The sequence below is a fragment of the Barbus barbus genome (assembly GCF_936440315.1).
Source record: "Barbus barbus genome assembly, chromosome: 5".
Taxonomy (NCBI): Eukaryota; Metazoa; Chordata; class Actinopteri; order Cypriniformes; family Cyprinidae; genus Barbus; species Barbus barbus.
This window is the reverse complement of record NC_136733.1, coordinates 1,292,372-1,305,172: the sequence shown is the minus strand read 5'-3', so window position 1 is coordinate 1,305,172 and position 12,801 is coordinate 1,292,372. Positions and strand designations below refer to the sequence as shown.

At 38.8% G+C, this 12,801-nt stretch overlaps 1 protein-coding gene across 1 annotated transcript in view; it reads right to left on the bottom strand.

Moving 5' to 3' along the window:
• Positions 1-676: 676 nt before the first annotated feature.
• Positions 677-12,801, bottom strand: part of LOC306870375 (citron rho-interacting kinase-like) — a gene marked incomplete at its 5' end in the record, with an annotated part of 88,156 nt that continues 76,031 nt past the window's right edge. Inside the window, 11 exons of the mRNA XM_079417605.1 lie at positions 677-1,501; positions 2,899-3,244; positions 6,019-6,198; positions 6,286-6,364; positions 8,427-8,507; positions 8,592-8,720; positions 8,803-8,911; positions 8,999-9,091; positions 10,221-10,360; positions 11,415-11,550; positions 12,542-12,622. Of these exons, the coding sequence (XP_079273731.1) occupies positions 1,478-1,501; positions 2,899-3,244; positions 6,019-6,198; positions 6,286-6,364; positions 8,427-8,507; positions 8,592-8,720; positions 8,803-8,911; positions 8,999-9,091; positions 10,221-10,360; positions 11,415-11,550; positions 12,542-12,622 (1,398 nt within the window). The 3' untranslated portion in view covers positions 677-1,477. The remainder of the gene's footprint in view (positions 1,502-2,898; positions 3,245-6,018; positions 6,199-6,285; positions 6,365-8,426; positions 8,508-8,591; positions 8,721-8,802; positions 8,912-8,998; positions 9,092-10,220; positions 10,361-11,414; positions 11,551-12,541; positions 12,623-12,801) is intronic.

Here is a 12,801-nt window from a genome sequence, read left to right as displayed (position 1 = left end):
CTCTTCATTTTTAAGCCTTCATCATGTGGTTCAGTCCCAGAGATGTGGGGATCTCAATGCAGCGCCTATAATATAGAAAACCTAGAGCAGCATCAGACTCTTGTAAGGGCAACATGAAATCTAAACTGACTTGTTACTTTCTTAACCCTCTGGTGCGCCTCATTTGGGAGTCACACTTAACCGGACACCTAAAATGTCATTTTTGTAAAGATTTAGATTTTTTTTTTTTTGGAAATGTTGATTTGAAGCGTCAGTTTTTGTTTTTTTTGGCGATTTCCCATTCATTTCCTATGGTCGATCCACAAGTGTGACTATTATATTTTTACAACCACTTAGCCTGCTGTAATCATGTCCTCAAATAGTTTGTGTTCGCATTCCAAATGCCATAAAAGTCACCAAGTTTCATACAATTCCGATGAAGCTGTGATTTTTAAAATTTTTTAAAAAGTCTGAAAAATTCAAATTTTTCAGTCAAAAGTTACCAAAGAGCACCAGAGGCTTAATAAATGCTTTTGGTCTCATTATGAATGATTCAATCCATTTCAAAGTTTATCCTCATAATCTTTCATCAAAATGTAATAACTCGCTCCACTTCAGAAATTTATCCTCATTGAATATTCAGTTTCACCTGAAAGAATGTACAGAAAGTACAGAAAAACTCAAAGACGCAGAGGCTCAGATAAAGATAAACTTTAGTTTATTAGTGGCTATAGATAATGCTATCAGACCATAATCATAAAAAAATGAGAAAACAAGAAACGCTACATCTCTGGTTAAACATCAGCGTGGATTAGCGCAGAATGAAGTGCGTCAGGAACAGAAATGAGAAGCAGGAACAGAACAAACCCGTCACAGCGTCTCCATGCGGCAGAACGAGACGGACGAGGCGAAACGATCGCTGCGGCACACGGCACTTCAGTCGAAGAGAGAGAAACCAGAGCGATTCCTTTAGTACTGGTACACTGGGATCCTGAGTTCATCATTCAGAGAAGCGGACGATACTGCGGTAAAGCTCCGAAAGCGACACGAACACGTTTAGCGCTGCCGGAGCTGGAGAGTGAGCGCCAGCTTGATTCAAGCAAAATGTGCCACTTTGAAGCAGTTTCGGACGATTTAAACGAGTTTCTCGCATTAACAAAAATAGACCCGCCTCGTTATTCGCTTCTTATAAAAAACATCACGTGGGCGTATTTACAAGGTTACCGTGACATTCTGGAGGTTTACAAAGATTCCCTTTCCGTCGAGACGGACGCTACGCTGTCGCCGGGGATTGTGGGAAAGAGCAGAGGAAGAGGAGAGGAGACAGAGGAAAGTACAAAGAGAAGGACAGGGAAATACAGACAAACAACAGGCAGATGTGTGTGTGGTTTAGTAAACGCTGGCCGGATCCGTCTGTGTTTGTAAGGCCTTGTGAGCGAGACGTTGTGCTGAGAGTTTCCTCATCCGGACAGGATCAGATGTTCTTCACTGATGACACTTACACCGACGACTGATCCCACACCTGCTGGACACACAAACACACACCATTAACACCAGCAAAACCAGTCACGATCTACTCCATGCCTTCTTTCGATCCAGTAAAAGCTCTTTCAGTGCAATTGTTCAGCTGCTGCTTCAGTGTCTTACTGCGGTCAAATCTTGACTGCAGGTATTCTGACGTTTAGTTGATAAAAATCTGTCATATTTCCAGATGAACACTTACTGGACTGAAGCAGCGCAGCTTTACTTGATTCTCCATCAATCAGTGTCTCAAATCTGATCATCAGGATCTTTTGAGGAGCGTTTGTTTCCAGAAGCTTTACTTTCTCTGTTCCTCAGCGGAGGAATGATCTTCATCTCACATCTTCTGAGGAGCGTTTATTTCTTCATCTCTCAATCAGCATTGCATTATATGTTTGAATCATTTACATCTCATCTTACTGAGACATATTACTGGAGATATAGAGCGACCGCTGATATTTAGATCATTTTACGTCAGTATCTGCTGTACTGTTTTAAAAAGCACAGTGATTTACATTACAAGCATCAGAATTTCATAACATAGATATCAGCATTTTGCATGTTTTTGCTCAGTTTGAGTCTCCGAATAAATTTGAGCTGTTTGTTTTCTCCATATACAATACAATATAAAAATGTTCCACTGAAAGGGAAGTCATTGATCATGTTTTTCAGGGTAACTGCAGGATTTTAATCAAGTTTAAGACCTTTTTAAGAGCTGCACAAATTAAATTAATATCATTCAGATACAGGTTTTCACAAAAACAAAAAGTTTTATAAAATTATAAATTCAGCCTTTTAATTTTTAAGAAAAGGGCTGAGTGAAGAGCATCAGTTATTATAATAAATAAAAATTAGCTGTTTCTCCGATCACAAATACAGACATGGTAATGTTTATGAGGCGCGATGCAACACGACGCCTAAAAACACAGTATAAGTCATTATAATCAGTAATTATGTCCCCACTGCATGCAACAAATGCCTCGTTTATATTGGGTTTTATTGTTTTTGTGTCATCACGCCGGGGGGGGGGATACGGCATCACTATACGGTGAGGGGCGTAACATTTCCGTCTCACGCTTGAGGTATTCGGCCAATCACAACGCACCGGATAGCTGGCCAATCAGAGCACGCCTCGCTTCTCAGAACAGGCGGAGCATAGAGGAGCAACAATAATGTACAGTATGTGGAAAATAATGTGTTTTTTGAGACATAATGAGACCTTTGAACGGCATGAACACATTGCATTACACCAAATAATGTTCTTTTTAGCAACGTCATATGACCCCTTTAACAACTGGAGTCACTCTGAATTTTGAACACTAGACTGGTGCTAAAGATCTCACTTGAGCCTTTAATGCATTGAGTGTGTGTGTGTTTGGTGTGTTCAGTCGTCCTGACCTTGTTAACAGTGTTGATGGGAGTTCGCGCTGATCCCGTGTGCAGTCTTTGGCGGGGCTCCTCAAACGCCCGGCCGGGCGAGCACTCCCTGCGCAGGTCCATGACCCGTCCCGGTGAGCAGTCCAGCCGAGGGTCCATCATCCTGCCGGGCGATCGCTCTAGCCGGCCTGGGGACTTCTCTCTGTCCAGGGGCCGTGCAGGGGACTTGTCCCGCCTGAACTCGGTGCGAGCCTCGCGGTAGCGGTGGGGCGTCCCGGGCTGGTGGAGGCCCTCCTGTACGGCGGGCATAGCGGCCAGACGCTTCGAGATGTGCTCGTTATAGGTGGGAGGACCGCGCTTGTTTGGGCTGCGAGAAACCGGGAAGAAAGAGTCAAAGTCAGTCGCATTCATTTGTAGTAGTCAACATTTGAAGTGGATCAAAGTTGTCCAAAGACAAACGCTTTTAGGCTTTAATCCACTTCAAATGCTGACTAGTGTGGTTCACACAGCTGAACACAACTTCAAGGTGTTTTGGTGGAAACTGGTATATTTCTGTTTCAACACTTTATTTTCGAAGAAAATTCATTTGTAAAGATGATTTTCATGGGTTATTTAACAAAAATGTACAATGTAAACAATGTTTACAGTTAACATTACAAGTGTATGTGTGTAGTTAGAAATGCAGAAGTAATTTGAAATATGAATAAATCTCATGTAAATACAGTAGTTAAAAAAAGAAAAACTTATTCATCAAGGATGCATTAAAATGGATCAAAAGTGACAAAGTCTTGAATGTCTTTACAATGTTGCAAAAGATTTATATTTCAAATAAATGCTTTCTATTAATCTGTGAATCCTGAAGAACAATAAATGTATGACGGTTTCCACAAAAATATTGAGCGGCACAACTGTGTTCAACATTGATAATAATCAGAAATGTTTGTTGAGCAGTAAATCAGTATATTAGACTGATTTCTGAAGATCACTGAAGACTGGAGTAATGATGCTGAAAATACAGATGCAGATCACAGAAATAAATTACAGTTTAACACATATTCACACAGAAATCAAATATTTTAAATTGTAATAATATTTCAGATTTTTTACTGTATTTTTGATCAAATAAATGCAGCCTTGGTGAGCAGAAGAGACTTCTTTCAAAAACATTAAAAAACAATCTTAGCAACCCCAAATTCTGAACGTTTTTTACACACAGAAGAGAGTTCACAATCACCTGACAGATGTTCACCAGTGAGAGGAGATTATATATATTTGTACAGTTATGAATGTGACCCACCCAGAGCTCATAATAACCACACCAGACCAGTGAAGATTCAGATTCACGTGTGCAACTGAACCGCTTAAAATCACAAGACTACTTACCCTCTAACGGTGAGAAACACGTCTCCTCATCCGTCATATCACACTTTCAACACATTTACGCTTTTAAATAACATTATAAAAGGAGAGCAACTGTCAAATTATGAACAAGAGCTTCTGAAAACACCTAAATATAATGAGAACGTTTTTAGTGCGTCACATTAAATCTAGTCTCACACCGAGCGGTTCAGGATATTCTCCTTAAAAATACTTTATTCATCACTCAGTTCACAGGTTAAAACATTAATGATCTGTCACTCCCTCGCACAAATAAAGAAAGCGCTTTTCTTCCTGTAAAGAAGAGAAACACAGTCAGAAACTCTGGACCAATCACAGACAGATTTCAGGTCACATGGGGTCAGATAGAGCTGCATTTAAATCATTTTCTCTGATGAGATCCTCAAATCTCTGATATTGCAGGTGCAGCAGGTTTGATGCCAGTGACTTTAAATGTTTCTCATGTCTTCTGACTGATCGTTATTAGCGTCAAACCTGATTTGACATCGACACAATTAATGAGATAAATATATGCACTCTGAAAGAAGCGTGGCACTGTGTTCATGTACACACGAGCAGCTCGTGATCCACCAGTGTTTTCAGAGTCAACGCTGCGCTATATGAACTCATCTCTGAATATTTAAGTCACTTATACATTTATACACTTATAAAGTGCAACACGTGCCAACAATTTGTAAAGAAAATAGTTTATAAATCAACAAAACAGAAGCTCTAAGATCTCACTGCAGTTTTCCACAAAAAAAGCGTTATGGTTTAACATATTAAAGCAAACAAATTAAGAAATAAATATTACTATTGTAATTTTACAGATTTTTACTATAAAAAAAAATAATAAAAAAAATTAAAATATATTTTAATAGTTTTTATTTACAATAGGATAATATAGTATTAAAATCAATTATAATAGTAATATATTTCTTATTTTAATACTTTATTTAATAATAATCAAAATAATAGTAACAATTATTTTATAGTAATATATTAATAACACTTAAGAATATGGTCTCATTTGTCAACAATATATTTTAACAGCATTTTTAAAAAATAATTTTCATTAATAACAATACAATTGTTAACCGTTTGTTCATGTTAGCTCGCAGTGCATTAACTATAATAAAACAAAAATACAAATTTTGATTTTAAAAATGTTTCAGTAAATGTTGAGATTAAGAATAATGAATGCTGTAGAAGTATTGTTGATTGTTAGCTCGTGTTAACTAAGGTTAACAATTGATACCTTACTGTAAAACATTACCCATATAATACATAATCACAAAATAATTTTTTGGACAAATTGTGCAGCCCTACAAACAAGCACAGCAAACCTGGAGCTCTTTATATACTTCAATTATATCACAATCACAATTTTTTAGTGGAGGCAGAGGGTGAACCAACTCCAGGGTAAGGCTAAAATTTGTCTAACATCATAACCCTGTCTTTTAGGCAAGCACATATGGTACCCACTGAATAAAAATAAAACAAGGTAATTGCATCTTAATTTATCTCACAATATTTCATCTCTCTCGCAATTGCGAGTTTATATTGTGGCTGATTCTGACTAATTCTGTCCAATTACCTTTTTTGTTATTCAATGGCGGAAAAAGGCTTTCCATAAGCCATATAGCCCAGCCCTAGCTGTGCCTATAGAAAAATAATTTCCCCGACCTAGAAAAGATGAATCTGCTCCTAATGAAGCTTTTCCAGAGAAGCGTGATGCGTGAGTGACGGGAAGCTCACACTGACCTGCGCGTGGAGCCGTTTCTCTGCGGCTCTGCAGTCGATCCCTCCTGACTCAGGTTTCCTTTGCAGCAGATCACACGCAGCTTGTTCTGGTAGGATGAGGCCAGATACACAGCGCCGGACGAGATGGCCGGACCCAGGTAACGCGGGTTAGGAATGTCCAGGTGAGCGTAAGAGTGAGGCCTAAACACACACACACACACACCACTCAGTGCGTCTCTAACAAACATCAGGAACAAAACCAAACAATACAGGGGGCAGCGGTTTTACCCGAGCGCAGAGTGACTCTGAACCTCGATGACGTCCAGAGAGTTGAAGTAGGTCACAAACAGGTATGGCTCTCGGTACGCTGTGGAGAAAACAGACAGCACATGACTTTATTGATCAGGAACTGATGTGACAGTGTATCAGAATAGAGTCAGAGCCGAGTGAGAGATTGCTGAAATAATTTAAATGTAAAAAAAAAAAAAAAAAAAATATATATATATATATATATAACAAATTACAATAATATATATTTAATAAATAGTAGTTATAATAATAAAAAATACATATAATATATATTACATAATACATTTAATTTTCTTTTATTTTCCAGTTGAATTATTATAATTTAATTATAATTAAATATATATATGTATATACAGTGGTGTGAAAAAGTGCTTGCCCCCTAAACCTAATAACTGGTTGGGCCACCCTTAGCAGCAACAACTGCAATCAAGCGTTTGCGATAACTTGCAATGAGTCTGTTACAGCGCTGTGGAGGAGTTTTGGCCACTCATCTTGGCAGAATTGTTGTAATTCAGCCACATTGGAGGGGTTTCGAGCATGAACCGCCTTTTTAAGGTCATGCCACAGCATCTCAATAGGATTCAGGTCAGGACTTTGACTAGGCCACTCCAAAAACTTCATTGTGTTTTTCTTCAGCCATTCAGAGGTGGATTTACTGGTGTGTTTTGGATCATTGTCCTGCTGCAGAACCCAAGTTCGCTTCAGCTTGAGGTCACGAACAGATGGCCGGACATTGTCCTTCAGGATTTTTTGGTAGACAGCTGAATTCATGGTTCATTTATCTCAGCAAGTCTTCCAGGTCCTGAAGCAGCAAAACAGCCCCAGACCATCACACTACCACCACCATATTTTACTGTTGGTATGATGTTCTTTTTCTGAAATGCTGTGTTACTTTTTACGCCAGATGTAATGGGACACACACCTTCCAAAAAGTTCAACTTATGTCTCGTCAGTCCACAGAGTATTTTCCCAAAAGTCTTGGGGATCATCAAGATGTTTTCTGGCAAAACTGAGACAAGCTTTTATGTTCTTTTTGCTCAGCAGCAGTTTTCGTCTTGGATCTCTGCCATGCAGGCCATTTTTGCCCCGTCTCTTTCTTATGGTGGAGTCATGAACACTGACCTTAACTGAGGCAAGTGAGGCCTGCAGTTCTTTAGATGTTGTTGTGGGGTCTTTTGTGATATCTTGGATGAGTCGTCGCTGTGCTCTTGGGGTAATTTGGGTCGGCCGGCCACTCCTGGGAAGGTTCACCACTGCTCCATGTTTTGTGGATAATGGCTCTCACTGTGGTTCGCTGGAGTCCCAAAGCTTTAGAAACGGCTTTATAACCTTTTCCAGACTGATAGATCTCAATTTCTTTCTCATTTGTTCCTGAATTTCTTTGGATCTCAACATGATGTGTAGCTTCTGAGGATCTTTTGGTCTACTTCACTTTGTCAGGCAGGTCCTATTTAAGTGATTTCTTGATTGTGAACAGGTGTGGCAGTAATCAGGCCTGGGTGTGGCTAGAGAAACTGAACTCTGTGTGATAAACCACAGTTATGTTTTAACGGGGAGGGGGGATTTAGTTTGGATTTAGTTTTCCCTTCATAATAAAAAACTTAATTCAAAAACTGCATGTTGTGTTTACTTGTGTTATCTTTGATTAATATTTAAATTTGTTTGATGATCTGAAACATTAAAGTGTGACAAACATGCAAAAAAATAAAAAGTCAGGAAGAGGGCCAACACTTTTTCACACCACTGTGTGTGTGTGTATACGCACACACACACACACACACACACACGCTAATTTATAAATATTTTATTATATAATACACAATTTATACACTACTAACATTTAAATAATAAATGATTATATATAATAATTTATTTAAAATATATATTACAAAAATATATGAATACATTTATATTTGTTAAAGTATTGTTGTTTTTCAGTGTTGTTTTTATAGTTCTAGGAAATCCACTGATAAAGAGACTATTTTGAAAATAAATAAGTTAAATAAATGGATGATGAGTAATTACATTAAATTATTGTGATTAAAAATAATGTCAAACTATCAAATAAAACCATCGTCAGCTCTCTAGACTTTACACTGAGGAACAAAACTAGGTTTTACCGAAAGACAGAGGCAGGCGGCTCCATTTGATGTCATCGCTGCGGCTCCTGCGGCCGTACGCGTCCACAAACACGCCAAACTCTGCAAACAACGACACACACACACCAGTGAAACATGGATTCACACACACACACACTCAGCATCTCGTGCAGTTCACACACGCACCGTGGAAGCACAGCAGGTACTCCACTTTCTGCGGCGCGCTGGACACCTGGATGATGGAGATGGGGAAGCTGTGGGACGAGGCGGCGAACACGGCTGAGGCCAGAGTCACGTCGTTCTTATCCAGGAACTCTGAACACACACACACGAGTTCAGTTCATCAGCAGCGGTGAGATGAAACAGACCCTTACAGTGTGTGTGTGGATCATCTCACCTTCCAGCACGTACTGCTTCATCTCGATCTCGTAGAACTTGTTGGTGCCGATGATGATGCTGTATCCGGTGAAGTGGATGCAGCTGCAGGGTTCAGCCGTCTCGATCTCCTGCGGAAGAGCAGCAGACACACACACACGTGAGAAGGGAGGACTAAACGTGTGTGTGATGCGCATGAGGAGGCTCTTACACGTCACCTTTCTGATGCAGAACTTGTTGAGCGTGTCGTTGAAGCGCAGGATGGTGATTTTATTGGGCATCGCAGCACAGATACACATGTACGTGTCGATCTGAAACACACACACTTCAGTAAGCGCTGATAAACAGACAAGTGATCTTGTCATTAACAACTAAAACTATTAAACATTTGCTCATTTTAATAAGGCTGAAATAAAATAAAATATAAATACTAGATGAAAAACAAACAAAAATGAGAACTGTTACCTTGCTTACTGAAGTAAGTTTAAATTAAACTAAAACTGAAATAAAATTAAACCTAAATAGTGAAAAAAAAAAATTCTAACTAAAATGTTTGACAACTATTAAGTACTAAAATTACTCATGTTAAATTGTTCTAATTTTTTTTACAAAGTTGTACTCAAATTAATACAGACATTAGATGAACAATTTGCACAAACGTAAATGAAAATAGAAATGTTGCCTTGGTAACTAAATTAAATACAATTGGTAGATTAAATGATACTAAAATGTTACAAAATAAAACACTTCAACTAAATAAAAATTAGAAATGTTGCCTTGGCAGCTAACTCGAGAAAATGTGGAGAATTTAGCGGAACTAAAACTAAAATAAAAATAAATTAAACCTTTAAATTAAGTCAATTCAAAATATTAATGAACTAGTATAGAAATAATACTAATATAACACTGTTAACAACATTCTGTTAATGGGGTGTTTTTGTCAAATGAAATAAAACTGAAATATAATAAAATATAGATATTTGATGAAAAACTTACAACACTTAAAACCTAACGAAAATAGAAATGTTGCCTTGGCAACTAAATAAAATAAGTACTAAAGTTACTGATGTAATTATATTGTACTAAAATTTTAATTTTAAAATGAAAACAAAAGCTAATTCAAAATATTTATAAAAACAGTAATAGTATACATACATAATACAAAAATAACACAGTTAGTCCCTGACAAGCAACAGGAGTTTTAATCAATCCATGGGTTTCTATGTCAAACACTGAGCTGGTACAGTAGCTCCGCCCACAGTGAAATCTCATTGGTCCAAAATCATACATGCTATATATGGCCTACATCCACAGATCCTACAAAGGGAACTTCCAGGTACTGAGTTTGACAGCCCTGTACTAGAGATCAAACACAGGAGCTCTCTAACACCCAGTAACAGGAAGAGCATCATATATTGTGTGCTCGATGGGTCACTTTACCTTTCCAGAAGCAAAGAGATGGCAGCCCTTCACCGCCTCGAAGATGTAGGGACTGAGATCGGGCTGCGCCGGCAGATGAGACTGAGCCAGAGACTGTTTGATACGCTTGATGTCCACCAGACACAGAGCACGCTCCTCACCTGTTACACACACACACACACACACACACACACACACAGTCAGCTAAACCAAACTCAAACCATCTAAACCGGACGAGCTGCTCTGATGCCCAAATAAATCAATGCATCACAAATCGAGAAATGATTCTGCATTGTTCCTGAGATTTTCCAAATGCATCGTGATTCTCTCTCGAATCGATTCTGAGCTTAGTTTTTAAAAGCAGATGGCACTGTGTGATTTAGACACACTTCAACCTAAAATGATCATTTATAAAGTTCACAAAGGTTGAAGCGAATAACAAGGGTGTTCACAGTGAGCTGTGTTTACAATAATCTTGTGTCATAAAACTAGTATTGACCCGAATATAAGAAACGTGGTGGTATGTTCAGGGTCTAGACTTTGACATGTCAATAATACACCTACAACAATAGGTGGCACCAAATACACATAAACGAGTGTGCCAAGACATACGTAATGTAATGGGTGCTGTAATAATGTTAGAAGATCAGGAGTGAAAACAAGAAAAGCTTACAGCAGCATGAGTCGTGACTGTCATGTTAGCCCGATGGGACCAAACTACCTCTGTAAGTGATTTTAAAACAAGACAGAACCCAGATTTGAAGGCTACAATAAGGGAAAATGTAATATGAAAATTATTTAAGAAAAAAACTAATTCTTAATAAAACACAAGATTTGGTTTTCAAAAAGCCTTTTCCAAAAGGTAAATCTTGAAACACTAGGGTGGTCTTATAATCATGTGGATATGGTATTCTGAGCCCAGGTGTAATTGCATGACTCAGCCGAACACACAAGTGCTCTTAATCGTGAGCATTAGAGTGTGTGGGTAAAACTAGATTAGGGTGCCATCTGCTGTTACAAACTAATCTCAGAATCGATTCCTGAGAGAATCACGATGCATTCAGAATCGATCCACGAATCACGATGCATCGATGTATTGTGACAGCCCTAGTATTCTGCTAGTAAACCACTGTCTGTGATTATTTTTCACCTTTAATGTCTCATTATTCTGTCAGTAAGAGCGCACACATATGAATCAGAGAGACGGACACTGACCGGTGATCATGAGCAGCTTGTCGAGCTCCTTCAGGATCTGGATCTGGAACACAGAGTCCAGTCCCGGGATGTGTGTGAGAGAGTTCTTGATGACGTTCAGAGCGTACAGACCCTCCTCTGAGCCCACCAGCACGATCTGAAACACACACACACACACAATCACTGGAGCAGATGAGAACACAAACCTGATCTGATCTGAATAATCACACCACCGTCACCACTGAAATTGAATTTTCTTCATCACTGATAAACTTTGCAACATTAACACTGTTATTTCTGCTTATTACTGTGAAACAATCTGTATTATATAAAGCACTATAGAAATAAATTGGTCTTGACTTGAGCTTGTTCACACAGGACACATTACTGTCTGTTTTTCAATCGCTGGTCTGTGTTCAGGCTTCAGATAGATGACTGTCTACTGCATGTTACTGGAGCGCTGCATTTGAAAACAAACGTCATTCCCACTCCTAAAATCAACAAACTTACTATTTGATTTTGAAGGAAAAACAATATACACACACCTGTACACACACACTCTCTCTCTCACACACCTGTACACACACACTCTCTCTCTCACACACCTGTACACACACACTCTCTCTCTCACACACCTGTACACACACACTCTCTCTCTCTCTCACACACCTGTACACACACTCTCTCTCTCACACACCTGTACACACACTCTCTCTCTCTCTCTCTCTCACACACCTGTACACACACACTCTCTCTCTCACACACCTGTACACACACTCTCTCTCTCACACACCTGTACACACACACTCTCTCTCTCACACACCTGTACACACACACTCTCTCTCACACACCTGTACACACACTCTCTCTCTCTCTCTCTCACACACACACACACACTTAAAACAGAAATCTTTTCTAACAATGCATTTATTTTGAATAAATACTGTATAGGTGGTGTGTTTGTGATTTATTTTCAACCATGCTGAATAATGTGTAGATGGTGGATTTATTTGAGTTTTTCTTATTATTATTTTAACAATTTTGAATAACGTATATAAGCTGCGGGTTTGTTATTATTATTGCTTTTTATTTTTTGTGTTACTAATAACACAGCGTTACTTTATTTTTGTAGTGTTACTGTGCTTTACCTGGTCGGTCAGAGGTAAAGTGCAGTTTATATCCAGCCGATCGTCTCCCTCCAGCTTCAGCAAAGAGTTTCCCAGCAGTTTCTGTTCAGACAATAAAAGACAGACGGATGAAGGATTAAACACAGTCACACAGATCACTGGGTAAAGGAGCTGAAGCCAAGCGCATGTGTTCAACACAGATGTAGCCGCTCGCGATCAGAAACATTTGCGTTCAGGATCTGCCAGTGTTTCCTACAGTTGGAGTCAAACATGAACAAACG